The 26,123-nt window shown below is 43.5% G+C and overlaps 1 protein-coding gene and 1 non-coding gene across 6 annotated transcripts in view; both read right to left on the reverse strand.

Annotated features, from left to right (window-relative positions):
- Positions 1–2,480: 2,480 nt before the first annotated feature.
- The window catches only part of LOC109415404 (probable peptidoglycan muropeptide transporter SLC46), a 75,747-nt gene continuing 52,104 nt past the window's right edge, over positions 2,481–26,123 (reverse strand). For all 5 annotated transcript variants that reach the window (XM_062846330.1, XM_062846329.1, XM_062846331.1 and 2 more), the window contains exons 3-8: positions 23,002–23,408; positions 14,279–14,680; positions 4,353–4,621; positions 3,940–4,179; positions 3,079–3,319; positions 2,481–3,005 (exon numbers count right to left, since the gene is read on the reverse strand). In XM_062846330.1, the coding sequence (XP_062702314.1) occupies positions 2,663–3,005; positions 3,079–3,319; positions 3,940–4,179; positions 4,353–4,621; positions 14,279–14,680; positions 23,002–23,315 (1,809 nt within the window). In that variant the 5' untranslated portion in view covers positions 23,316–23,408 and the 3' untranslated portion in view covers positions 2,481–2,662. The remainder of the gene's footprint in view (positions 3,006–3,078; positions 3,320–3,939; positions 4,180–4,352; positions 4,622–14,278; positions 14,681–23,001; positions 23,409–26,123) is intronic.
- Trnag-gcc (transfer RNA glycine (anticodon GCC)) lies at positions 23,530–23,600 on the reverse strand. Its single transcript has one exon. It is a non-coding gene; the product is annotated as a tRNA-Gly (tRNA).

Consider the following 26,123-nt stretch of genomic DNA (forward strand, 5'->3'; position numbering starts at 1 on the left):
TTGCACTCGCAGGTCCCTCGCGATTTTGATTGATTGATTTGACTTTATTAAAGAGACTTTCAGCCCTTGGCTGGTTCGTCTCTATTCCCTCACGATTTTGGCATGCGTGTGCGACCCCTACTCTATTCGGCAAACTTTTAGACAAAACCACAAGGCAAAAATCGTCCATACATCGTTTTTTGATTGCACGCTTCTGAGCTGAGAAAACAGCAAGTGAGTGTAACTCTTTGCAAGTGAGTGTTCCCATCACTGCTCACAGGACCAACCCGAAGGTTGTACGTGAAGGACATGCCAATTTTGCCTAAGAGGGCACATTAAAGTCCTTTATGGACTACCTTTGGATTGGTCCGGTGAGGACACATCAAAGGTCTTCACGGACAAGTACACGGACAACCTTCGGGTCAATCCAGGAGGAAATCTGTTAAAACATTCGATTGTTTTTCATATAGAAAGCTCATTTATTGTTAAAGAAAAGGAGATGTGGTAGTTTAGTGTTAGTCAAGTAGGCTAAGGAGGAAATTAATCACATTACACATTAACCTGTCAAGAAGTCAGAATGTAACCCACCTTAACCCAACACACCCCTCTATAAATGAATATACAATTTAGTCCCTAAAAATTGTCCCGTGCATTTAAGCCTGTTGGCTATCCGAAGGTATCAGAAGGCCGGCTCCAGAGGCACGTTATCCTCCATTCGGGACATTTGTACCATCGCCATACATACAAGCCTATTTCATCATTTACCTGAGGGAGAATGGGACAAAGGATTGGAATTAGGAAAGGGAAAGGTGATGAAATAGGAAGAGGTGCCCTAGAAGAGGGAACGAACGCATAAGCGCAACGAGAGCTCCTAGCCCAAACCACAACGGGGTTAATCAGTGCCCTGAAAAGGACACTCACTGTAAAACGCATAAGCGTAAAGAGAGTCTAAAGCTCATTGGAGGTAGCTTGTGACGCCATCAATATGACATTGAAAGGCACGTCATCGAAAGCATCCTCAGTACATATCCAAGAAATCGCCCAAGCAAAAACTACGTTTGAGCGAGTGCTTTCTTGAAAACGTATGCAGCTTTGTGTAAAAGAGTCACTGTGGACATCCCAAATTGGGAGGCATGTGATTTCACATGAACAGGCATGTTAGCCAGACGAACATCACAGATGAGATAATCGACAATGCGTTTCAAGAATTTCATAAAGAACGTGGTAACCAGATAAATCTAGAACCCATTCTTTCTTTATACAACGCACGCACCCTTTCGGGATAAACCTATCAAGTAATTTCACGCCATGAAAATACCCAATAGAAAACTACAAGAGTTTAAAACATGTTTGAAAAACTCAAATCCCTCCCTGGAGAAAAATAGGACAAAGCCCCATTTGTAAGGAGAGCTTTTTAATGCCCTCTAAATCGATTCTATAGCTACAATCCTTGGGGTAGAAGCTAAAGATTCGTGGCTATTCAAAAGACTGGTTTATCCGAAGATATTTTGAACTTGAACAGGTCAGAGTTCCATTCAGGAATAACTCTTGCGGTCCACACAGACCTCAGAGGGCAAGCTTCTTTCAAAGCAATGAGCCATTTTACGAAGTGACAACAATGTTGATGATGATATTGTGCGTTTAGCACTAAATTGATTTCCGAAAAAAACTTCATCGACTTCCGCTGCCTTTCCTATGCGTTAAACATAACGTCGGAAGTAGTGCGCTGTATAGAAAACCAGATTTACTGTAGAGCGCACTACTTCCGACGTTATGTTTAACGCATAGGAAAGGCAGCGGAAGTCGATGAAGTTTTTTCGGAAATCAATTTAGTGCTAAACGCACAATATTGGTTTTCGCGGGTTATTGGACGCTACCTCCTGTCAAAATTCATTCATAAAATCGGCTCGTAAAATGGACTATAGCTATGGTATACCAGTTAGTGTTAGTCAAGTAGGCTAAAGAGGAAATTAATCATATTACACATTAACCTGTCAGGAAGTCAGAATGTAACCCACCTTAACCCACCACACCCATCTATGAATTAATTAACAATTTAGTCTCTAAAAAGTGTCCCTTACATTTAAGCCTGTTGGCTATCCGAAGAGTCCGTGACCCCCATCTCTATCGTTTTAGGCAGCATCCATTTATTACGTATCCATTTATAACTCTAAAATCAAAATTTTTCGAAACACCGCATCCCCCCCCTCCCCCCTCCGTTACGCTTTTTTGTATAAAAACCCGAAATTTTTTGTATGGACCGTAACGCTTGGCCATACTCTCCCCCTCCCCCTAGAACGTTACGTAATTTGTGGATGGCGCCTTATTACAATTGTGATCACGGCGACGGCACCGTCTTCAAAATAGGTCTTTGAGCAGATTTTTTTTTATCGGAAGGCATTCTATTAACCAGTTATTTTTTGATATTTTTCATGCCCGCTGCCACCGGATCCAGTAAGCTCACCTTTGGTTACATAATGAATTTGACAAATACAATCACATACAATGTAGAAAGTCATGTTTATTTAATATCAACTAACGTTAAATACAAATACATAAAAAATACGTTTTTTACGATGAAATACTTACACTTTTCTTAGAGGAGATTCTGCTTTACAAAATATAATACCACATTCTTATTGACTAACATCTGATAACAAAAAAAATGTCCCGTCATCGTCCATCACAGCTTGCAATGTTCCACATTCAGCACCGGCAGATCCTTCATGATTTCGATAGTTTCGTGAATTACCTCTCCTTCGGGTGGCACATACGCAGGATTAACGAAGCCGGCCAGCCCAGGCAGGGAAGATTTTCTAACAGACCCAAATCTGCCTCGCAAAACCGGTGATTCCAGCTCTGGCACCCGAGCAGTCGCCCCACTAACCACCGTTCCGTTCATTATGCTGCTGTCACCGGTGGGTACAATCTCCAGCCCCTCCGGCGACAGTTGTTTGTACTTCTCTTGAATGCGGGCCTCCTCGGCCAGTTCCCGTTCTTCACGTTTGTGAACACGATACATCCACCTGAAATGGAGCGAAAATGGGAAGGTTCAAAATATACGTCAATCATCGATGAAATTCGTCGACGCAAACTCACAAGAATATGATGACCGCGGGTGACGTTAGGGCACCACCCAGTAGGAAGAACGCGCCCGGCAGCACGTCGATCGTTGCAGCATACACGGTAGTATACATCGGGGCGTACACCAATGGCATCAACGCTTCGGCTACACCAAACAATGAATTCACCTTGCCGAGCTCATTACTCGCCACCAGCTTGGTGGCGATCGAACGCATCGATATGAACGACGTCCCGTTAAGCATTTCCACGATGGGGCCTGGAAGAAGAATGTTGAATGAATGTTGGGATCAGTACAATAGAATAGCATGTATGGGATTAAAAAAGATGTTTCTTATACAACTCTGCGGACAGAAGGACAAAATTCCTTGCCAAACTACCATTGTATCATTGAGCAAGTAATCTTTGCCTTAGTAAATTAGCAAACAAGCAGCGGAAGTAACAATATAGACAATGATTTTTCATAAGGGCCTAACTGACTTGATCGATTTCTCTTCGTCGACTCTCTCTTTCGCTAATAACTTGATCAAAACAAACAAAATCATTCTTTTTGTTTCTATAGCAACATGTAGTCGTCTTCTTCGCATTTCAACCAAAACATCTTTGGAAAACTCAATATACAATCTGTGATAACACAAAGAGATGATCGATGAAGAGAACTCGAAAATGTCAGTTAGGCCCAAAATGAAAAATCAGTGTCGATATAAATTAATATATATTATAAATATTATAAATCAAACGGTTTAACAAATTGGGAGTTTATTTTTAGGGGCTGTTGTGTAATGATCAAATATTGCATAAATTCAATGTCGTTTTCTTCAATTTTCCAGATAACGGCATGTCACAAATGTGTTACGAATATGCCAAACCAATACTTACCTAAATACAGCTGCCACGTGGTCGCCGCAAAAGCGTACACGAAACTGGACAAAATCTTCGACATACAGGACATCACTCCGATGAGAGCATCGTCAATCTTCAGCAGATGTGAAAACACACCCACCGAAAATATGGTCCCGATCAGACCCGTCAGCATTCCATAGCTTGAGAAGAAACTGAACTCCACCTCGCTCCAGTTGAACTTGTACCGCGTGAACAGATAAATGACGGACATTTCTCCTGCAAAATAAAGCACACAAAGACAATTATTAAGCGCTGAAAGGCAGCTCCGGGCATCTTGCATCTCATTAGCCTAGATTGCCTTAATAACTCGACTCAGTCTGGCTGGACTGATAAATTCCTCGCTTCCTCCGCACGCGCTCCCGCGTAGCTCAAATTCAAATGACACTCACCGTGCAACGGCCCAATAACAACCATAACCACAATCATCAGCATTATCACTCGGAGGCGGCGTTGGCGTTCGCCCTTCTTGAAGGCCACCCGGAAGGTTTCCATCACGTGTTCCTTGTCGAAGAAGTCGAGCAGCATGTTTTTCTCCTTGGCCTTCAGACGGTCCTTCTCGCTGACGATGTCCACCTCCGGCAGGAAGAACACCCCGTAGAAAAACGCTATCAGATATAGGGTGGCCGAGATGGAGAATATGCCGTAGAAGCCGATTTTCCTGTGGTCGGAAGGGGGACACATAGAGGATTAGATTCAGTCTGGTATAGGTATGCGGTATGTATCAATAATGTCGGTGCGTTCGATTTGGGTTAGCTTCTTACTCAACATCCGGGACAATCTTGTTATGGTTAAAATACAATAATCTTCTTTCATTTCAACCATTTCAGTTTATATTTTGCAGGTAGACTTTGCACATTCCCGCCTTTTAATGATTGCTGAACACACTTGACATCGAAATTATAACAAATTGCACAAAGGGTCCTTGGCCATTCGGGCAAAGGGACGACGCAGGGAGCTACAATTTCGAGAAAAGCTGGAAGAAACTCTATTTTTTAACATGTCTTTAATGGGATAATAACAGGAGCACTACCCAGGAGCAGGAGAAAATAGCTGAAGAATACCGTCAAGGCGCCATTCACCGTGGGGGCTCCATTCACCGTGTGCCTTCGAATATTTTTTCATTATTTCCATATTATGATTGAATGATATGACAATTTCCCTTCAATTTCACCAATACAACACTAATGTATTGTTACCATGTCAAAACGCTCATTAGAAACATTTAAAAGTATCATTTTGACACTAAAGTGTGTTTACATGAATCAGGTTTCTACTCGTTCACTGCATTCATAGTGAAAAAACGAAAACTGCGCTAAGGTGATTTAAGCGATAAACTAAATGTAGTAACGTTTTTATTCCGCCAAGAAGCAATTAAATTCACATATCAGGTATGTATTTTGCATTACCGAAGTAAGTTTAACAAGAAAATACGATTACTCGTACTTTTTAATTGAAACAAAAAGGCACGGTAAATGGGTACCCTAAAAATCAATGGTCTCCATTCACCGTGCCCCATATTGTCCCATATATCTAGAAAAAATCGAAAATTTGAACATTCGTTTTTCTAATAGAATCTTGCAAGTTATTACTTGAAATGAATTTAAACGAAGAAAATTCCATTGGCTGGGTTGTTTTGATCATTTTTAAACATAGTAGAATAAAATTTCTCATACACGGTGAATGGGTCCCTACTACCACGGTGAATGGTGACCTACCACGGAATTAGGCGACCCTACTACCCTTTACTAATTGTACTATATCACCAAATTTTGTGAAAAATTTTCTACTTCTGTGGATATTGCTTCAATTTTAACCTATAATGAAGGCAATTAAAAGCGGCACCAACAATGTTTATAAGACTGGTGTCAAATGACAGCCCTTATTTTCCCCGAATCCTCTTAGATCCACGGTGAATGGTGCCTTGACGGTACCAAAATCAGGTATGGAAAACCGAATACCTACAACCTGAATGAGGTATTAAGAAGCCCTGCATAGAGGCTGTCCATTAATTACGTAAGGGATATTTTGTGATTTTTCGACACCCCCTCCCCCCCTTGTAAGATTTTTTGTATGAGAACCCAAAAATGTTTGTATGGCGCGTAAGATTTTTCCGAATCCGGGTTCAGATTTGCTCCAGCACGTCACAATTTTGAGCTATACCTAAATTTATTTTTTCTAACCAATAAAAGCATAAATTGAGGGGCCCAGATGCAAAGGGGTGTAAGTGACCATTTTGTCGATTTTGAGCTGAGCATATAAAAAAAATCTTTAGATTTCAAGCTTTCAGGAACTTTTTTAAGTTTGTTTTTACGATGATTAGAAAAAATACAATAAATCGGAGAAAATTGGGTTGATTTTGCAACTTCATACATTTTGTATGGGATGAAAAGTTGGTGAAAAACTTTAAACCTCATTTACTCGAAAGTGGGTTTTTGTCACTTACACCCGTTTGCTTCTAACCCCCTCAATTAACATCTAAATTAACGACTTATGCAAAATATTTCGTTTTATCAAGTCGAATTAGATAGTTTTAAGCGATTTATGTTAGGTTCGATATTTCCCATACATGTTACCCTCCAAAAGTTGCATGAAGGTTTACATACTGACCGAAAATGCTTAAATTTGTCAAATTTGATTTGGTAAAACGAAATATTTTTCATGAGTCGTTAATTTAGATGTTAGTTGACCAATTTGTACTTTGATTTGTTAAAAAAAATATTTCCATGCTTAATGGCTTGCAGTCTAAAAAGCTCAAAATCGCTTATTTTGCCCTATAAATTTAGGTATAGCTCTAAGTTGTGACGTGCTGGAGCAAATCTGAGCCCGGATTCGGATTCAGCGGCCCAAAATCTGTCAGAGACACATAAGTTTGCTCTTGAGACAAAAAAATGTTGCGCTGTGTAATTTTTACATAATATAAAAAGTCGGTAGCTAATGGGTTGATTTCTCTCCACGGGCATCGCTAAATGGGAGATACATTAGTCACATCACTTTCATTTTTTGTGCGTTTCATAGATTTCTGGACTTACGTCTGTCTTTACCGGAATGTCTCAACGGTTGCATTTGATTTTTCAATCAGCTGTTTTTCGAAAAAGGGGGTTCTAGGGTTTTGGCACTAGTTGATCGATGATCGATAGTTGGTTACACCGGTTTTGGGTATGGCTCACTAATGAAACTATTGGTTAGTATGGGTTTTAGAGAGAGAATTTGAGGTGTTCATTATTGTATTCTCATCAGCTGAAATACTCTGTGAGTGGCATACAGTTACCTTCTCTCTTCCATCAAACAACTGCAAACAGAGAAATTCTCACGGTTTGCAAGTCAGGCCCCCACAAAAACCATTTTTGATTGCTACTTTATTTTTCATATTCCTCGCTGTTCAAAAACAAGGAAAAACTTGTTTGCTCATCGCTCCGAGGGGCCTCCACATCTGTTCTGGCCCCGGGCCCCACACTCCTTAATCCGGGCCTGCTTGCTCAGAATCAAGAAGCATGTATGACCTTCGAGAAATGCCAGCGAACCTTTGGTACAACTTGGGGTCTGAAACCCAAGTATATGAAATGGCTTTACACAACTGTTGTTCGTCCAATATTGGCCTATGGATGTCTTGTGTGGTGGTAAAAGGGCGAAGTGAGAACAATCCAATCAAAATTAGGCCATCTCCAAAGGATGTGCTTAGTGACGATGTCTGAAGCGTTCTCTTCAACTCCCACGGCAGCGCTCGAAGTTCTCTTTGACGTTGCCCCACTACGCACTCATCTAAAAAAAAGGCACTTTCTAGCACTTACCGCCTATGGGTACCCGGTTTACTAGAGGAAACTCCTGTAAACCGCAGTTCAACACACACACCTCGTTGTTTCCACTTTTGGTGAATTGTGACAAAGTTGTCCAAGTGATCTTACAATTGTTTGTAATTTTCCATACAGGACAACTTCCACGTAATTCCCTTCCCGGAAACAGTGGACATCTGGATAACTGGAGAGAAGTATTTCAGACGGCATCGTATGTTACACTGATGGCTCCCTCCTCGAAGGTCATGCAGGTGCTGGTCTCTATTCTCGTGAGCTAAGGCTACATCAGTCTATCCCATCAGTAGACACTGTACCGTTTTTCAGGCCGAAATTGTTGCTCTTATGTACGTCTGCAGCACGTTATGAGCAAAGTAATATACTTCTGTTCAGATAGCCAGGCTGCTATTAAAGCACTTGCTTCGGCCAACTCCAGGTCGAAGATAGTTATCGCTTGTCGAACTGAAATTGAGGAGCTGAATTCAGCAAAAGCTGTTCACCTTGTATGGGTGCCTGGGCTATTCTTCCATCGCTGGAAATAAATTGGCTGATGAGTTCCCTAATAAACGAACACCATACATGGACCGTACTGTAGACGGTTCAACAATACCACATACTGTTCAAATTGTATCCCGAATGGGTGGTTAAGCACATCTTATGATTATTGTTTATGCGGGTTAGCTCGCACTGGAGCATCACATGACTTCATTGGCCCCGAGCCAGCTATTCCGATATCGAAGTCTGCAGGACATTCTGTTGTTCTTGACCCGCTGTGATAGAGCTGTAGGCAATATTTACGTTTTATGCGTATCACAATGTCCTTTCAGGGCGCTGTTTGAACCTATTGTGATACTATTATGTGCTATTACAGTGTCCTATTCAGGAGGCTATGTGAACCCAATGTGGTACGCTTATGCGTGTATGACGATACTACGCTCCAAAAAATCCAAACGTCAAAGTTAAGTGGAAAATCACGTATAACAGAAAACGCGTTCATTTTCTTCAGTTCACCTGACGAAGGTAACAGCTACCGATTCATTGGTGATTATCAAATGAAACCCCTGTGGCCTTCACTCTGGTACCCAGTATCCCTTACGTGAAATTTCAAGTAACCTATTCATTTCATCATAACCGCCATTTGCGTTCATCCACACTGTGGAGTGCAAACAAATTCAAGATGGCGACAGATGTATCTACACTTGTTATAATTACTTCTGTATCAATTATCCAGCGTTTCAAACAACTGTATTAAAAGTATTTTTAAGATAAGCCATTTTCAAATATTTGATTATGAATCATTATTAGTGATTTTTCAGAAATGCTGAACGGTGGATTACAATCGGAATTTATGCTGCGGAACATAAATCAAGCTCAGTGAAAAATTTACAAGTTGATACAAAGGGAGTTTGTAATTGTATGTGTTCAATTTTGTTTTAAATTATAATGAAAAAAAAACAAGGATTAATAAGATTCCATCGGTGGAATGATTGATCATGAGTTCATTTTCAGCTATCAAAGTTTCACGTAGGTGCTACGTGAAAAATGCGATGGAAAAAAGCCACGTATGTTTTCACGTAACAACGACGTTTTTTTTTTTTTTTTTTTTTTTCCTTCTAAACCATAGGGGGATAATCTGCACAACAGACACCCTAACAGAAGGTTAGGGTAGTGTAGGTCTGACAGGCCGTCTTCTACAACAAAAGTAAAATCCAGGACTACTCTCTCCTCGTACCCACTAAACCATTCCTATGGTCGCCAAACCCTACGTCTCTCCGGAACCACCAAGAAGGTATTGCTTCAGAGAGGGGCTAGTGCACATCGCACCCACAAGGTTAGCTGCGTAGCCTGCAGCAACGAACATCGATGACTCGCTTTGGAGAGTCCATCACGGTAGCATGCTGGCGCTTAGCCAGTTTCCCGAGTGGTCCTCGCCACTCCCTTTGTCCTCGGAAGGCGGGCAGGGTCAACCCCGCCCGCGCCCTACTGCTGAGCGGACATCAAGAACTGATGCCCACGTGCAACCCGATCTGACCTGCCCGTAAGGAAGGGTATCACTACCCTTCAGGCCCTATCAGATGCACCCGTAGGTTGCAGACAGCAGGATCTCACCTACCCCGACCCTTGCCGGGGACCCCTTTCCAACCGCGGGCTCGGATCCAACCCAGTAGACCGACGCCACGACAGCACCGCTACCGGGACTTCCTCTCCGCGGCCACTTAATCGTTGTAAGGGTCGATCTCGACCGCAGGGCACCGGTATGACCTACGAAGCCGACTCCGAACCCCTGGACCACCTCTTGTACTGCATCTGGACTAGCCATTCTCCGAGTCCACGCGCCACCTCCTTTGTAGCTCCCAGACGATGTGGGTAATAGCCGTTGAAACGGCGTTCCAGCCAAACTCATCCCTACACATCCTCTGGACCAAGTTGTCCGGAGTTGTGTCCTCCCCGCATGTGGCAAGCATGCGGTCACGCATTGTGCGAAAACGCGGGCACACGAACAAAACGTGTTCCGCCGTTTCCTCTAAACCATTGCACACTGGGCATTCGGGAGAATCCGCATGCCCAAAACGGTGTAGATACTGTCGGAAGCAACCATGACCTGTAAGGACCTGTGTCAGGTGGAATGTGACTTCCCCATGGCGCCTATTAATCCAACTATCTACCCTCGGTATCAACCTATAGGTCCACCTTCCTTTGGTGGAACTGTCCCACGCGCGCTGCCATTTGACCATAGAGGCCATCCTGACAGTCCTGCGTATGCCTCTTGTGCCGCGCATTTCGAAGCACTCCATGTCCTCACTGATAAGAATGCTGATAGGCACCATACCAGTAATGACGCAGAGAGCGTCGTGTGACACGGTACGGTACGCGCTCGCAACCCTCAGGCACATAAGCCTGTAAGTACTTTCCAGCTTCCGTCCGTAGCATTTAGTACTTAGCGCGGTGCCCCACGCCGGGCCGCCATACCTAAGTATGGATGTAGCAACACTAGCCAGAAGCTTGCGCTTACTGGCGTACACCGCAGAGCTATTGGACATCATCCGGGACAGTGCCGCAATAGCTGTGGAGGCTCTTTTACAGGCATAATCGACGTGGCTACCGAAGGTAAGCTTATCGTCGATCATCACGCCCAAGTGTTTGACGGAGCGCTTTGACAGGATAGTACAGTCTCCTACACTGATTTCCGTCTGCTGCTCCGACTTCAGGTTGTTAACAACCGTCACCTCTGTCTTGTGGTGAGCCAGCTCCAGTTTCCTGGACCGCATCCACGCCTCCACAACTTTGATCGAGTGGTTGGTAGTCAACTTTACCTCCTCGATCGTTTCACCGTAGACTTCGAGCGTAATGTCGTCGGCAAATCCGACAATCACCACTCCCACTGGATACTCTAACCTCAACACCTCGTCGTACATGACATTCCATAACACCGGACCCAGGATGGAACCTTGCGGGACTCCTGAGGTTATGTGAAAGCACTTCCGACCCACCTCCGTGTCGTAGACTAGTACACGATTCTGAAAGTAACTTCCGAGAATCTTGTACAGGTACTCCGGTATCCCCAGACGCAAGAGCGCATCGGCAATAGCAGACCAGCTGGCGCTATTAAACGCATTCCTTACATCCAGAGTCACTACCGCGCAAAAGCGAATTCCCCTCCTCTTAGGCTCGAGTGCTTTCTCGGCGGTTTTTGTAACCGACAAGATAGCGTCTACGGTGGACCTCCCCTTCCGGAAGCCGTACTGGTTACTCGAAAGACCATTTTCGCCCTCGGTGAACCGCAACATTCTATTGAGGATGATCTTTTCGAGCACCTTCCCCGCCGTGTCAATCAAGCATATTGGTCTATATGCCGACGGGTCTCCGGGTGGTTTCCCCGCCTTTGGCAATAGTACCAGGCTCTGCCTCTTCCAAGCTTCTGGGAAAACTCCCTCGTCCAGGCATTTCTGCATAGCAGACCTGAACATCTCGGGAGCCTCTGCAATAGCTACTTTTAAGGCCAGGTTCGGAACTCCGTCCGGACCTGGGGCCTTACCTACGCTAAGGGACTTAGCTATCCCCGCAAGTTCCACATCGGTGACCCTCTCCTCATCGCCAGCCCCAGTCCCCGGCTGTCCTACGAAAGGAGGCCAAGGACTAGGATCATGACGCGGAAAAAGTCCTCCAATGATCCCCTCCAACATCTCTGGAGATTGCTCTGTAGGAGCCATCACACCTCTCGTCTTGGCCATAACGATCCTGTAGGCGTCACCCCACGGGTTCGTATTGGCACTCTGACAGAGACCCTCAAAGCAGGCCTTTTTGCTTGCTCTTATCTCGGTCTTAAGCGCGGCTTTTGCAGCGACGTTTGGATTGTTTTCAGTGTATACCGTTACCTGTCCTTTTCCCTATACCATCCTTTTTTCCTTCCCTTCTCCCTCAGGTAAATGATGAATAGGCTAGTGTTCATGGCGATGACACAAATTTCCCAAATGGAGGAGAACGTGCCTCTGAAGCCGACCTACTGATACCTGATACGGTGAATCGATCGAAGAGTAGAATTGGCTGCTGCCCACTCAATCGCAATTGAAAACAGTCGCTTCTATAGGATTGTTGACCACACTGATGGCTCCCTAGTATGTTGTTACCGTGGCTGGAGCCTACTAGGTCGGATCTGAACCTGAGGTCTTGGGTGAATGGAGGCCCTTATTTCATCACGTCCTTCTATGGTAAAAGCTTATAGTGCCTCACATGCGGGGAGATCTTAAATATCGATCCGCGCAGTATCAGTTCTTGATATTGTCAGTACAGCGGGAATGTTGGCGTGGTGTTGACGCTGCAACAACTTCCGATGACATAGGGAGTGCGGATGCCCTAGACACTTGTACCATAACTTGATGTCCTCCTGAAAAGCAAGTCACGAAGTCAGTAGCTGCAAGACAGGCAGCTAGAGCTAACCTCGGGAGTACGAAGCGCACTAGCCCGTTTTCCGAAGCAAATCCTTCTGGTGGTCTCGGAAAGACCATGTGATTGGCGGCTCCTTCTTAGTTGGCGGAGATAGTCGCAGTCCCCCACTAAGAGAGCTATTTATTCTCTCAGGTACCTGTTAAGCACTTTTTCTGCACTTTCATATGTTCCAATTTCATGTTTTTAGAGTTTCTATAAAACCATATTTTTTTCACTCGCTAGACGTTAATTTTGTGAATAGGTAGCTTTCATTTTGTAACCAGTGCACAGTGGCTGATTTCGTCTTTTTAGCGCGCTTAATTAATAACTTTTTAACTATGACGTTTAGCGTCATGGTGTCTTCGTTGCAATTTATCCAACTCGTCCAATTCGTCGTATTTATCCAACTCGGCAAGCCTCGTTGGATAAATGTACAACTCGTGCTGAAAAAATCATCATTTTGCAACTTGTTGCATAAATAACTATTTCGCAATTTCTCATCGTATTGCAAATTTAGAGAAAAATTTCCGTTTTACGGTTGAATGGAAAAGCTACCGCCGCTGTCAGACTACTGATTTTCACTAAGGTATCATCAGTCGGCCTACTTTCCCACACCAAATTAGCAGTGCTGTAATGGTTCATTACAGCACTGATTTGCGTTGCGTAATGAACCATTACAGCATTGTTTTATGTTTGGATCAATTTCGTGATCTTTTCTGGACGCATTTTTGAAAAATTGTGACAACTGCACAGTATAACCTGCTATGATCGGACTTTCTTAAACATGACTATGAACATCAGTGTGCAGTTTGATGAATAAGTTTTGTTAAAAACTATTCTTAAGCGGTAATTTATGAAATTGCAAAAAACGTTGTACGCAACTCGGTGCGGTGCAGAACTCGATTTTTACAGCACTCGTCGTAATTATCCAACTCGGCAAGCCTCGTTGGATAAATATACGACTCGTGCTGTAAAAATCTTCATTCTGCACCTTGTTGCGTAAACTACTATTAAGTGTTTCCTTGGCCGCGATAGTCAAGCGCGTACGCCAACCCTAAGGCAATTGAAGGTGGGTGGCGGGGTCTCAGAAGTGCTGGGCAGGGATAGCCCGCTAGTTACAATTTATAACTGAACTTTGTTGAAATTTGATCTAAGTCGTGTTTCAAATCATTCTGATTTAACATCCTCGAAGATTTGTTATTTGAGCACTAAACGAATACCACCATCCATCCTACTTGGGTACTGTAATATCTGGGTAGCATTATATTTGAAAATGATTCATAACACGATAATCTATTTGCTGGTTCCGAAATCTACAATTACCACAAGCTTCTAAACAAATAATCAACTGTGTTCCCTCTACACCTTCCTCGACGACAAACAATAAATTTCGTGCTACTTTTATCAAATAATCCCAATGATTACAGGAATACGTACGTAGGTACGTGAAACTGATGGCACGCGTCCCAAACACGCCAAGCGCCGGAAACAATAGCCATCCCGTAAATGCGTATCAAACCGCACCGTCATGAACGCAACCGGCATACTAAATTGCTACTCCACCGAAAGTAAATACATACGCAAAGGAAAACCATACTCACTTGAGCAGAACGCCGCTAAAGGCCATCCCAATGGGAACACCCAACGAGAAGCACAGGTTAACGATGCCGATGCGCAGTGTCCGCTCCTCGGTGGTGGTCACGTCCGCAATGTAGCTGAAGACGCCCATAAACATGGTGAACCAGCCGCCGGTTAGTGCCGGGAACAGGGCTTCCGTAACGGCGGCCGCCTCCATCGGAAGCCACTCGAAGTAGGTGCACAAGATGAGACCGACGGCCGTCGTAAACTCGCCGATGATCGGAATCAGAATGCACGGTTTTCGACGACCGTGCCGATCGCTCCACGCACCCCAGAACAGGATCAGCATGCAGGGGAGAGAGCTTTGCAGTACGGTTTTCCAACCGGCCATTCGTGCCACCATCTGCTGAACCACGGCTTCCTCTCTGTGAACAAAGTAAGATTGGTAGAATGATAATAACGGCTGGTATGGTTCAAGGACAGACTTGTTAGAGTCCCAAAATGGCCGCCACAATGGCCGACTTTGTGACCTACTCACGATTTCGAGGGCACAAATCTCTTCGTAAACAAAACCAGCGCACCTGATCTTCTTATTTTAAACTTATTAGAAGTGAGCAAGAGCAGAATAATAAAATGCATCGTTGTTTGAAGCTTGCTTCTTGAGATTTGTGAGTCTGAAGTTCTGATGCACTGTTGAAGCGGGATTTCAAGACGTTTGACCAGGCGACTAGAATTTAAAGAAATGAAATACCCAACGCTTAACAGTTAGGTATGCAATAAGTTTTCGTGTACCTAATTTGCTTATTCGATGCTCAATCGAATGCAGCAAGTTTTCAAGTGTTGATTCTTCAGCACATGTACTCAAATGAGTAGTAGGGGGATTAGGGGCATAATGGACACCCTAAGCAAATGAGTACCTACGTTAGGCCTGAATAACATAGAAAAACGTAACATATTATCAGTTTTCTTACAACTTTAGCTTGTTTCCAACGTATTTCAATCATTTACAGCAGGTCTTCATTGTGACGAAATAATGAACTGTAAATCGTGTGTTTTTTAGGACTGGCAGGAAAGGTACGGGGCGTAATGGACACCTCTGCCTATTTTATGCTAATCCTTTGATTACATCGACCAGTTAAGTAATTTGCCTACGGAGAGCAATACCACAATAATAGGGTATTGGTTCCCTTCTTAAGCATGTGGCTCCCATTTTCATCCTACGAAAAACAAAGGATTGAAGCGCTGTTTGTTTTGTTTCTTATTTTTGTATTTTTTGTTAGAAGTGAGCACCCATGAAAACAAAAAGAACGGAATCAATCGGTGCCGTAATCGCTTGTTTTCGAATAGGATGAATATGGGAGCGTGAGGTTAATAATGGCACACATACCATGGGTATGTCATGGGTGCTCACTTCTAACAAAAAATAAGAAACAAAACAAACAGCGCTTCAATCCTTTGTTTTTCATAGGATGAAAATGGGAGCCACATGCTTAAGAAGGGAACCAATACCCTATTATTGTGGTATTGCTCTCCGTAGGCAAATTACTTAACTGGTCGATGTAATCAAAGGAATAGCATAAAATAGGCAAGGGTGTCCATTACGCACCGATGGGTGTCCATTTCGCCCCGTACCTTTCCTGCCAGCCCTAAAAAACACACGATTTACAATTCATTATTTCGTCACAATAAAGACCTGCTGTAAATGATTGAAATACGTTGGAAACAAGCTAAAGTTTTAAGAAAACTGATAATATGTTACGTTTTTCTCTGTTATTCAGGCCTAACGTACTCATTTGCTTAGGGTGTCCATTATGCCCCTAATCCCCCTACTACTCATTTAACTTACTCATTTGAGTAGGGGGATTAGGGGCATAATGGACACCCTAAGCAAATGAGTACGTTAGGTCTGTATAACAGAGTAAAACATAACATATTATCAGTTCACTTACAACTTTTACTTGTTTCCTACGTCTTTCAATCATTTACAGCAGGTAGAATGTTTTTATTGTGAAGAAATAATGAATTGTAACCCGAGTTTTTTTAGGGCTGGCAGGAAAGGTACGGGGCGAAATGGACAGCCATCGGGGCATAATGGACACCCCTGCATATTTTATGCTAATTCTTTGGTTACATCGACCAGTTAAGTAATTTGCCTACAGAGATCAATACCACAAATATAATACTATCTTAGACAAGTTTACATAACATCAAAGTTAATTAAATAAACTTTAGGCTAATATAATCGGATTGATTTTTTCCATACTCTCTAAAACGCCTAACAGTATGCAATGCGCGTACACCCATTCGTAATTCCCAGTGTTCATTTCGCCCCGAATCGATTACAACATTAAAATTGCTATTTTAAGTAAATTCTGATCAAAAATAATATACTTCATCCATTGCTAAATCTTCGTATACATATAGATAAGGTAACAATTCACTTGTTTTTATAGTGAACACACTTCAATACTCGTATAAGGTATTTTGATGCTGCTTCGAAATCATAAAAATTTCACCATATGAAAAACATATTTCAATTTCAATGATATTTTGGTTATTTTAATGCAATATAGGGTCTTGCACCATTTGGGCAGGTGTACCTGTTTTGGGCACTTGCCGCTATAACTAAGTCAATTTCAAACCGATTGATTTGAATCTTTGTACAGAGTTAGATACTGTACATGCCTAACTCTATACAAAAATTCAAATCAATCGGTTTGAAATTGACTTAGTTATAGCGGCAAGTGCCCAAAATAGGTACACCTGCCCAAATGGTACAAAACCCTATATGGTACTTTTGCAAAATAGAACCATGACTTGTTCCTTTACACTTTTGCATTAAAAGTTTTACATAAAAGTCAACGGTTTCTGTAAAAACAGGAGTGTGTCCATTTCGCCCCGGGTGTCCATTATGCCCCTAATCCCCCTATCTCACTAAAGTCGTGCTGGAAGTCACTATGTACACTATCGCCACGTAGTAGTGAAATTCGGAACTATGCTAGAAGTACTCGTAGTCCTGAAAAACTTTGCCCAAGAGCGTACCTTCCTATCTGACTTCAATCTCGTGCTATATCCAACCAAACTCGTACCGGAAGTAGCTATGTACACTAGCGCCACGTGGTGGTGAAATTTGGAACTATGCTCTTCATGACCTGGAAGTACTCGTAGTCATGAACAACTTTGCCGAAGATTACACCTTCCTATCTGGCTACAATCTTGTTATATCTCACTATAGTCGTGCCGGAAGTCCCTATGTACACTAACGCCACGTGGTGGGGAAATTCGGAACCATGACATCCGAGAGAACTCGCTACAGAGACATGGTACTCATAACCAATCTGGGAATAAAACGGAACCAGAAGAAGTTAAAAATGTGGAACTAATGTATTCGCCTGGTTCTCACCGGAAGCTGAATGAAATTCCAATCGGCTTTTACTACACCTCTCTAGGATAGTGTAGGGTTTCGTTAACGCAAAAAGATTGAAATTTGATTCACTAACTGCTGAGATATGGATGTGCAAAAAAATAGTTCCACTTTTTTTGCCGGTCGGTTCTTAGCGTGTTAATATTGATCATAGAATTGAAATGCTCAATGAAAAACACATTTATTCTTCTACTTCAGAAAAAGCTGACAAAATCGGGTCAAGAAGCTGACAAAATCAGGGGTAGACAAAATCGGGGGCTGACAAAATCTGGTCCCCACTGTATTTGGTATGGGGAAGATGGGAGACCAAAAATGGCGAACACAATATTCAAGATGGTTGTCTGAAATCCAAGATGGCGGCTCCAAATTCAAGATTGCGGTGTTTCATGATGTTTTAGGCTCCAAATTCTTGCACTGTATATTTGATATGTATAGGAAAGACGTCTGGAGAAGAAAAATGGCGACCAGAATTTCCAAGATAGTTGTCTGAAATCCATGATGGCGGCTCCCAATTCAAGATGACAGATGATTAGTGGAGGTTTAGGCTCCAAAACCTTGCACTTTGGGTATATTTGGTATGAGGAAGATGTCTGAAGACCAAAACTGGCGAGCACAACATCCAAGATGGCGGACTAAATTCCAAGATGAAGGCTCCAAAATCAAGATGGCAGCAGTTTGATGGAGTTTTAGGCTCCAAAACCTTGCACTTTGGGTTTTCTTTTTTTTTTTTTTTTTTTTCTTTATGTTTTTAGTTTGTACTTGGGTGGAACGCTGATGGAAGAGTGAATGGTCGTCGGTCGTCAGTGACAAGCAGGGCGCGGAGGCTGAAACTTGCCGCATTTCGTCGTTCCCGCGTTTTCGTATTTTTCTTTGTGTTTTTAGTTCGTACTTGGGTGGAACGCTGATGGAAGAGTGAACGGTCGTCGGTCGTCAGTGACAAGCAGGGCGCGGAGGCTGAAACTTGCCGCATTTCGTCGTTCCCGCGTTTTCGTATTTTTCTTTGTGTTTTTTGTTCGCACTTTGTGTAAACGATCGACGATGGCTCGGTGGCAAGAGACCACATTGCCCGCATCGTGGTGCTCGTGTCCGTCGTTATTCCGAGTTCGGAAATGCTGAGACCAAAGCCAAACATTGAAAACCAGCTGGTCAGGATTACCCGGTGAGTTCGTTCCTTATTATTACTTTTTATATTTGAACATGACATATATGGGGATTTCGGAGGGGTAGCCTAAGGAAGTTAAATGAACTGGTTTCCGGGCAAATGTTCGTGGGGTGGCCAGACTTTGTCACGAGATAACGATTATTATGTTGTTTTCCGAAGGTCTCCAGTGAATTTAGCTTACCCTGCTACAACAAACCATCAGGTAGATCATTCCGTTCCGGTATGACTCTGCAGCCATAAATAATCCTTGCGCTGATGGTGGGTACACAATCATCATCATCAAACCTTGCACTTTGGGTATATTTGGTATGACGAAGATGTCTGAAGACCAAAAATGGCGTCCAGAATAACTAAGATGGTGGTCAAAAATCCAAGATAGTGGCTGACAATTCAAGATGGTGGCTGTTTAATTTCGACAGTTATCACAACGCGTCGAAGTCAAACGCCGCGGCTCAACATCCAGCAGCTGCGTAACGTAGAAGTGGTTCAAGACTACGCGAAGCAGTTAGCAGTGGCCCTACCAACGGAAGAGCAGCTTGGCGCAGCTACACTTGAATATGACTGGAGGGACATCCGATCCGCCATAGGTAGTACCTCGGCTACAGCACTAGGCTTCGCGACTCCGAATCACAGAAACGACTGGTACGACGGCGAATATGAACAGTTGAAAAACGAGAAGAATGCAGCATGGGCGAGAATGCTGCAACACCGTACGAGAGCGAATGAGGCACGTTACAGACAGGCGCGGAACAGGCAGAACTCAGTCTCCCGGATGAAGAAGCGCCAGCAGGAAGAACGAGATCGCGAAGCGATGGATGAGCTGTACCGCGCTAGGGACACACGAAAGTTCTACTAGAAGCTGAACCGCTCGCACAGAGACCTTGTGCCACAAGCCGACATGTGCCGAGATAATCAAGCGAATATCCTCACGAGCGAGCGTGAGGTGGTCGAGAGGTGGCGGCAGCATTACGATGAGCACCTTTATGGCAACGTTGCAAGCACCTAAGAAGCCGGGGCCCGTGGCGCAGTGGCTACACGTTCGCTTCAGAAGCGGATGGTCATGGGTGCTATCCCAGCCCGTTAGTTGCTCTTCCCCCGAGAGCGGCTGGCACTTGACCCACTTCTGAGCTCTCATAGCTCAAAAGGACCCGCAAAATTGGATATCGGCGAATGGCAACCCTTAATGAACGACCCCCAATCGGACTGGAAAAGGAACAACAGCCACACATCACTTCATTATCGTGCTCATCATTCTACCAAGGACAGGGTAGAAAAGTGAAAGCAGCACAAAGGCAAAAACCAGTTTCGATATAGTATTGGAATCGCTCACGTAGTGCCCTAGTGGACAAAAGAGCTATGAAACCCAAGTAGCACACAAGTCACACAGGAGTGTCGACAGCGTAGGTTTTTGGTTGGACACGAGTCATTTCCAAGTTATTCTGCCTTTGAGTTAGAATCACATGGATGTAGCTCCTGTGCAACCAAGAACCTGCGCTGTCGACACTTGTTTGTGACTTGTGTGTTGCTTGGGAAGTAAGTTAAGTGGCTTAGAATAAAAAAAAAGCACCGAAGGTGGCGCGGTAACAAATCTAGGTACGTGCGCAGAACGAAACATTTCCAGCCCCTAACCTCCAAGAGATTGAAGAGAAGGTTAGCCGGTTGAAAAACAACAAAGCCGCTGGAGCAGATCAACTACCATGCGAGTTACTAAAACACGGTGGAGAAGCACTGATGAGAGCACTACACTGGGTTATTACCAAGATTTGGTAGAAGGAAGTATTACCGGAGGAGTGGATGGAAGGTATCGTGTGTGCCATCTACAAGAAGGGCGACAAGTTGGATTGCGGGAACTATCGCGCGATCACACTACTGAGCGCTGCCTACAAGGTACTCTCTCAAATTTTATGCCGCCGTCTATCACCGATTTCAAGAGAGTTCGTGGGGCAATATCAGGCTGGATTCATGGGTGAACGCCCTACAACGGACCAGATGTACGCCATCCACCAGGTTTTGCAGAAATGCCGCGAATACAACGTGCCCACACATCACTTGTTTATCGATTTCAAATCGGCGTATGATACAATCGATCGAGAACAACTATGGCAGATTATGCACGAATACGGATTCCCGGATAAACTGATACGAATAATCAAGGATATGATGGATCGAGTGATGTGCGTAGTTCGAATATCAGGGACACTATCGAGCCCCTTCGGATCTCGCAGAGGGTTACGGCAAGGTGATGGTCTTTCGTGCTTGTTGTTTAACATTACGTTAGAAGGTGTAATAAGGAGAGCGGGGATAAACGCGAGTGGGACGATTTTCACGAAGTCCGTTCAGCTGCTTGGTTTCGCTGATGATATTGACGGTGATGAAATCGAGGCGGTTGAAGAATTCGTGTACTTGGGCTCACTGGTGACCACTGACCACCACACCAGCAGAGAAATTCAGAGGCCAATTATAGCAGGAAATCGTGCTTACTTTGGACTCCGCAAAACTCTACGATCGAATAAAGTTCGCCGTAACACGAAGTTAACTATTTACAAAACGCTGATTAGACCGGTAGTTCTCTGTGGGCACGAAACATGGACCCTACGTGCAGAGGACCAACGCGCCCTTGGAGTTTTCGAACGGAAGGTGTTGCATACCATCTACGGCGGAGTGCAGATGGAAGACGTGACTTGGAGAAGACGAATGAACCACGAGCTGCATCAGCTGCTAAGAGAACCAACCATCGTCCACACCACGAAAATCGGGAGGCTACGGTGGACGGGTCACGTCATCAAGATGTCGGATAGCAACCCGACTAAAATGGTCCTCGAGAGTCATCCGACCGGTACAAGAAGACGTGGTGCGCAGTGAGCTATGTGGGTCGACCAAGTGGAGGACGATCTGCGGACCCTACGCAGAGTGCGGACCTCGAGACAAACAGTCATGGACCGAGTGGAACAGAGACGTCTACTATGTACAACAGAGGCCATCCTGGCCTTAGCCTGATCGGTAAGGTAAGTAAGGCTGTTAAATGGAGTTTTAGGCGTCGAAACCATATATACGTATATGGTACCGTATATACGGTATGGGGAAGAAGTCTGAAGTCCAAATGGCGGCTCAATTTCAAAATGGTGGCTTTTTTAAGACCTTAAGGCTCAAACATCAGAAGCCAGATAAATGATATGATTTCTGGTACCATGAAATAGATAGTTTCACACTTTTACCCATCTGTCAGTCAAATATGCGCCAGGGCAAAACTCATGTCATGGACAGTATCCATATTTATCCGATTAGGGGTCAATTATGAGTTGAATATTAAAGCCGATATCCAAGCTTCCGGGTCTATTTGAGTACACCCGATTCTTAATTTGCACGAATTCGAAAACAGTAGGCTGTGGAATTTTGACGTCTAAGAAAGTGTTGTTAATTAAGTCAAAATGAACTACTTTTTCGAAGATATAAACTCTGTAATGTGTAGCAGTAAAAAGTTACATGCTGACACTACTTATATTTATACTGTTACTTAAAAGCTATTATCTCAAAAACACCAAAAAATACCTTTCCAAATTTTTTACAGTATGTTCACCTAGTATTGTTTCGTATTTGCTGAAAATTTGAAGTTGCGTTTTTTTGCGCTTTGTGAGATATTAAGGCTTGAAATTCACACTATTTTTTCGGATTTATATTTTTATTTTGAGTTTTTAATGATAATATTCAACATATTCCCGTACAATGTTTGACACATATGCATTAGGAAAAAAAATAAACTCACATGGTTTCTAGTAAAATGTCAAAATAAGCTTAAAAAACAGTAGGCTGTGGAATTTTGACTTCTGAGAAAGAGTTGTTTATTTTGCCAAAATAAACAACTTTGCTGAAGACGCTAAGTCTCTAGGACGTAAAACAAAGAAGTTATGGTGGTGCCACCTATGCGGACGAGTTGCGAACTACTACGTTCTAAGCAATAGATGTCCCTGCTGATGTCAAACAACTTTGTCGAAGAAATCATGTGTCAGAAATGCTTCGTTTTGGAGTAATTAATTTAGTTCCGCTAGATTGCGATTCTGGCCCTTAGTGATTGTATTGTAAATAGATTGCATTTAACAAATTTTCAAATAAAAATTTAAATGTAACTATAACTAATATATCCCAAAATATTTAAAACTTACGTCGTATAATTGGAAGTCTCGCGTCTGGTCAGCGCATCACACACCACGTCCCCGTAGTTGAGGTTCACACGGCAGGCTTTCTCCAGATTTAGATTCTGCGTGGCCAGTCCGGCCAGCACGCTGGGCATGATGTAGCATGCCACGATGGGCTCCACGGTGATATTGTTCTTAAAGTAGCGAAACTTATCCATAATTGTACTTTTCTTCTTTGGTTTACATTGCGATTCCTGAGTGAGCGTTTGTTCCAGTTTATCCAGCTGATGCTGCTGCTGCGTCTGCAGCAGCTGTTTGCCCTTTGCCGTATCATCACCCATTATATGGCCTCGCGTGAGAAATGCAATCACAATCACCGGTCCACGCTCATACGTACTAGGAGGATGGTTGATTTAGTTTTTACAACCATTCGCCTGAAAAGTAAAAAAGATTTGTTCTGTAATAATTGGAGGATGTAGGAGATTACAAATGATACATATAAACAAACAAAATCGTTCCTAATTGAGAGTATTGCGAGCTGTAAGAAAAAAGAGATGCATCGGCCGGGAATCGAACCCGGGCCGCCCGCGTGGCAGGCGAGCATTCTACCACTGAACCACCGATGCTCACGGTATTGGAGTAAACATATTGCAATAAAAATTAGTTACCAATTATTTTTAACACGCGCTGCGTTTACTGATAAGCAGTTTCGATTAGCGTCTCTACGCATGCTTGAGCAGGCTTGGGTTGGCGATGTGCTATTGCTGCTATCACATTTGATAGAACCGACAGCGCGAAAGGTAAAGCTCCCCCGTCTGCTCGAAAATCCGAATTATGACGCAAAACTAAGCATCAAATGGAGGCGAAGAAGCGCCCCGTAAGTGAAAGGATGCTATTTTTAAAAACCGGTAAGGTTTGCATGCAGAGGAAACAAGCAGATAGACACACAAAAAGAGACGCTCGGTCACGATGATCATCGCGATGACGATGATCATGATGATGCTGTAGTAGTTAACCGGCAAAATTGGAGCCGGTGCAGGCATGGAAATTAGACCCTCGATCAGCGGTTTATCCTAGGTGACCGTCAATCAATGCAAAATCAATTCACACTATACTTCGATGAAGCAGATGTTATGAGATCTGATTGAGATATTATGAGGTTTTGCAAGTCACACACATGTTCTTTTTGTTTGAAAAGCATCTCAGTTGGTAGAGACAAACCTATGTCGCAATGGGTAGATTGTTACAACAAATGCAGAATGCGACATCGTCATTATTGTTGCGCAAAGGTTGAAAACCCATTCAGTGATCTTTAAAGTTATTCTTGACTCAGCTTTTAGTTTCAATTACCGCGTTATCACATTTAATGCTTATTTTCCTATATCTTTCCGGAAAACAAGCCAATTAATCGAATATTGCTTGCTAAAACTCTGTGGTCCTGCTCATAGATGCATTAAATGAAACCCCAATTTGCCTTCTATGAGTCGCTCAATTGAAACTCATGGCCGTGCCGCTTTTTTGCACGTCAGTACATATTTTGAATAGATCACTTGCGGTTGCACCGGTCCTTTTAGCGCTAACTGCAAAAATACAAACTTTTTGTGGGACCCACATGATGTGCAATTATAGTTTTGGCGTGCGCGGTGATCATCGTGCTCTGATGGGCTTCGTCGAGTCACGATGACTGGAGTGGGTAACGACAACCAGGTCTATTAATCAGCTGGAGCTCATTGCTCAGGCAAAAACTTGTTTCACCTCTCTGGTCTAATGGAGAAAGTACAAGTCAAGCATCTTGACCAAATCCATAAATAATCTTCCAAACCGCTTTCAATTTGCATCAAGACTTAGCCACCTGCTGCATAGCCCGCACTCACCTCTCTAAACGTGTGACAATAAGCACGTGCCAGAATTCATTGCCATTCTCAGAACTAGGGTAAGCCCTGACCGTTACGCTCCGTTCGACCTCAGGTTCTTGCAGTGTGGTTGACGGCAAGCAGTGCCGCAGTGGAGATGTTTGGAATCAACCGAGCATTATAACGTACCACAGCGAGCTTGAAAAAATTGGGCTGAATGCCCATTAATGTATGGCTCTCTTAACCAGTCAGCCGGCCGCCGGCCGGTCAGTTGGCATTCAAATTATGTCACCCAACAATAGTCGATCGTTTCCGCCGTTGAATTGTATGTGCATGTTTCTACAACAGACGAGACATTACGATTGAATGATTTTCCACGCGCGGCTACCGACCGTGGTTAAACAGATAATACTACATATGTATTGCCATTGAGTGATACCTACAGGAATGTTTGCACCATGCATCGAGACTGTTAATGTGTCAAAAAGGCAAAATACATTATGGGAGGAGGGCTCCAGGGAGGAATCACCGTGCCCGCCACCCCGAATTTCTATCGACGGTGATGAAATCGAGGCGGTTGAAGAATTCGCGTACTTGGGCTCACTCGCCGACAACGGCACCAGCAGAGCAATCCAGAGACGCATTGTGGCAGGAAATCGAGCTCACTTTGGACTCCGCAGAACTCTACGATCGAATAAAGTTCGCCGTAACACAAAGCTAACTATCTACAAAACGCTGATTAGACCGGTCGTCCTCTATAGCATAGCATAGCATAGCATGAATACTTGCACAAATCTTGGATGGAGTTGCAAAGTTGAATATATCCATTGACATTGCTGATGTCGCTACTATCTACAATGTCATAGATAGCTCCACACACCTGGCCAAGTCCTTGCAAGCATTTATAAATCCCTTCATCAACTTAGAAAGAGCCCAGAACTGAAGAATCTTCCAATAGATGAAAGGATGTTGAAAATAGCGAATTTTTAACTTATATGGAGTTATATAGCAAATACATACTGAAGTAGAATTATTTTTAAATAAATAATATTGGAAAGATCTCACCAATTATTGTGTGTTTTTTGTGATTCAATGCCGATCATCTAATTGTCTTGATTAATGCTCTTCTCTGCAAAGAACAACACAATACTCAGCAAAGAGCAACACAATACTGAACACTAAACACCCGCGCATCTATTGTTTTGATTCTGACGCGAGACAATGGCGAACGCGATCGATTATGCTGCCATACTCACCCCTTACAGGAGCGATGCATGCACAGCAAAGAACAACACA

This window comes from Aedes albopictus, chromosome 1 (assembly GCF_035046485.1).
Source record: "Aedes albopictus strain Foshan chromosome 1, AalbF5, whole genome shotgun sequence".
In the NCBI taxonomy this organism is placed as follows: domain Eukaryota; kingdom Metazoa; phylum Arthropoda; class Insecta; order Diptera; family Culicidae; genus Aedes; species Aedes albopictus.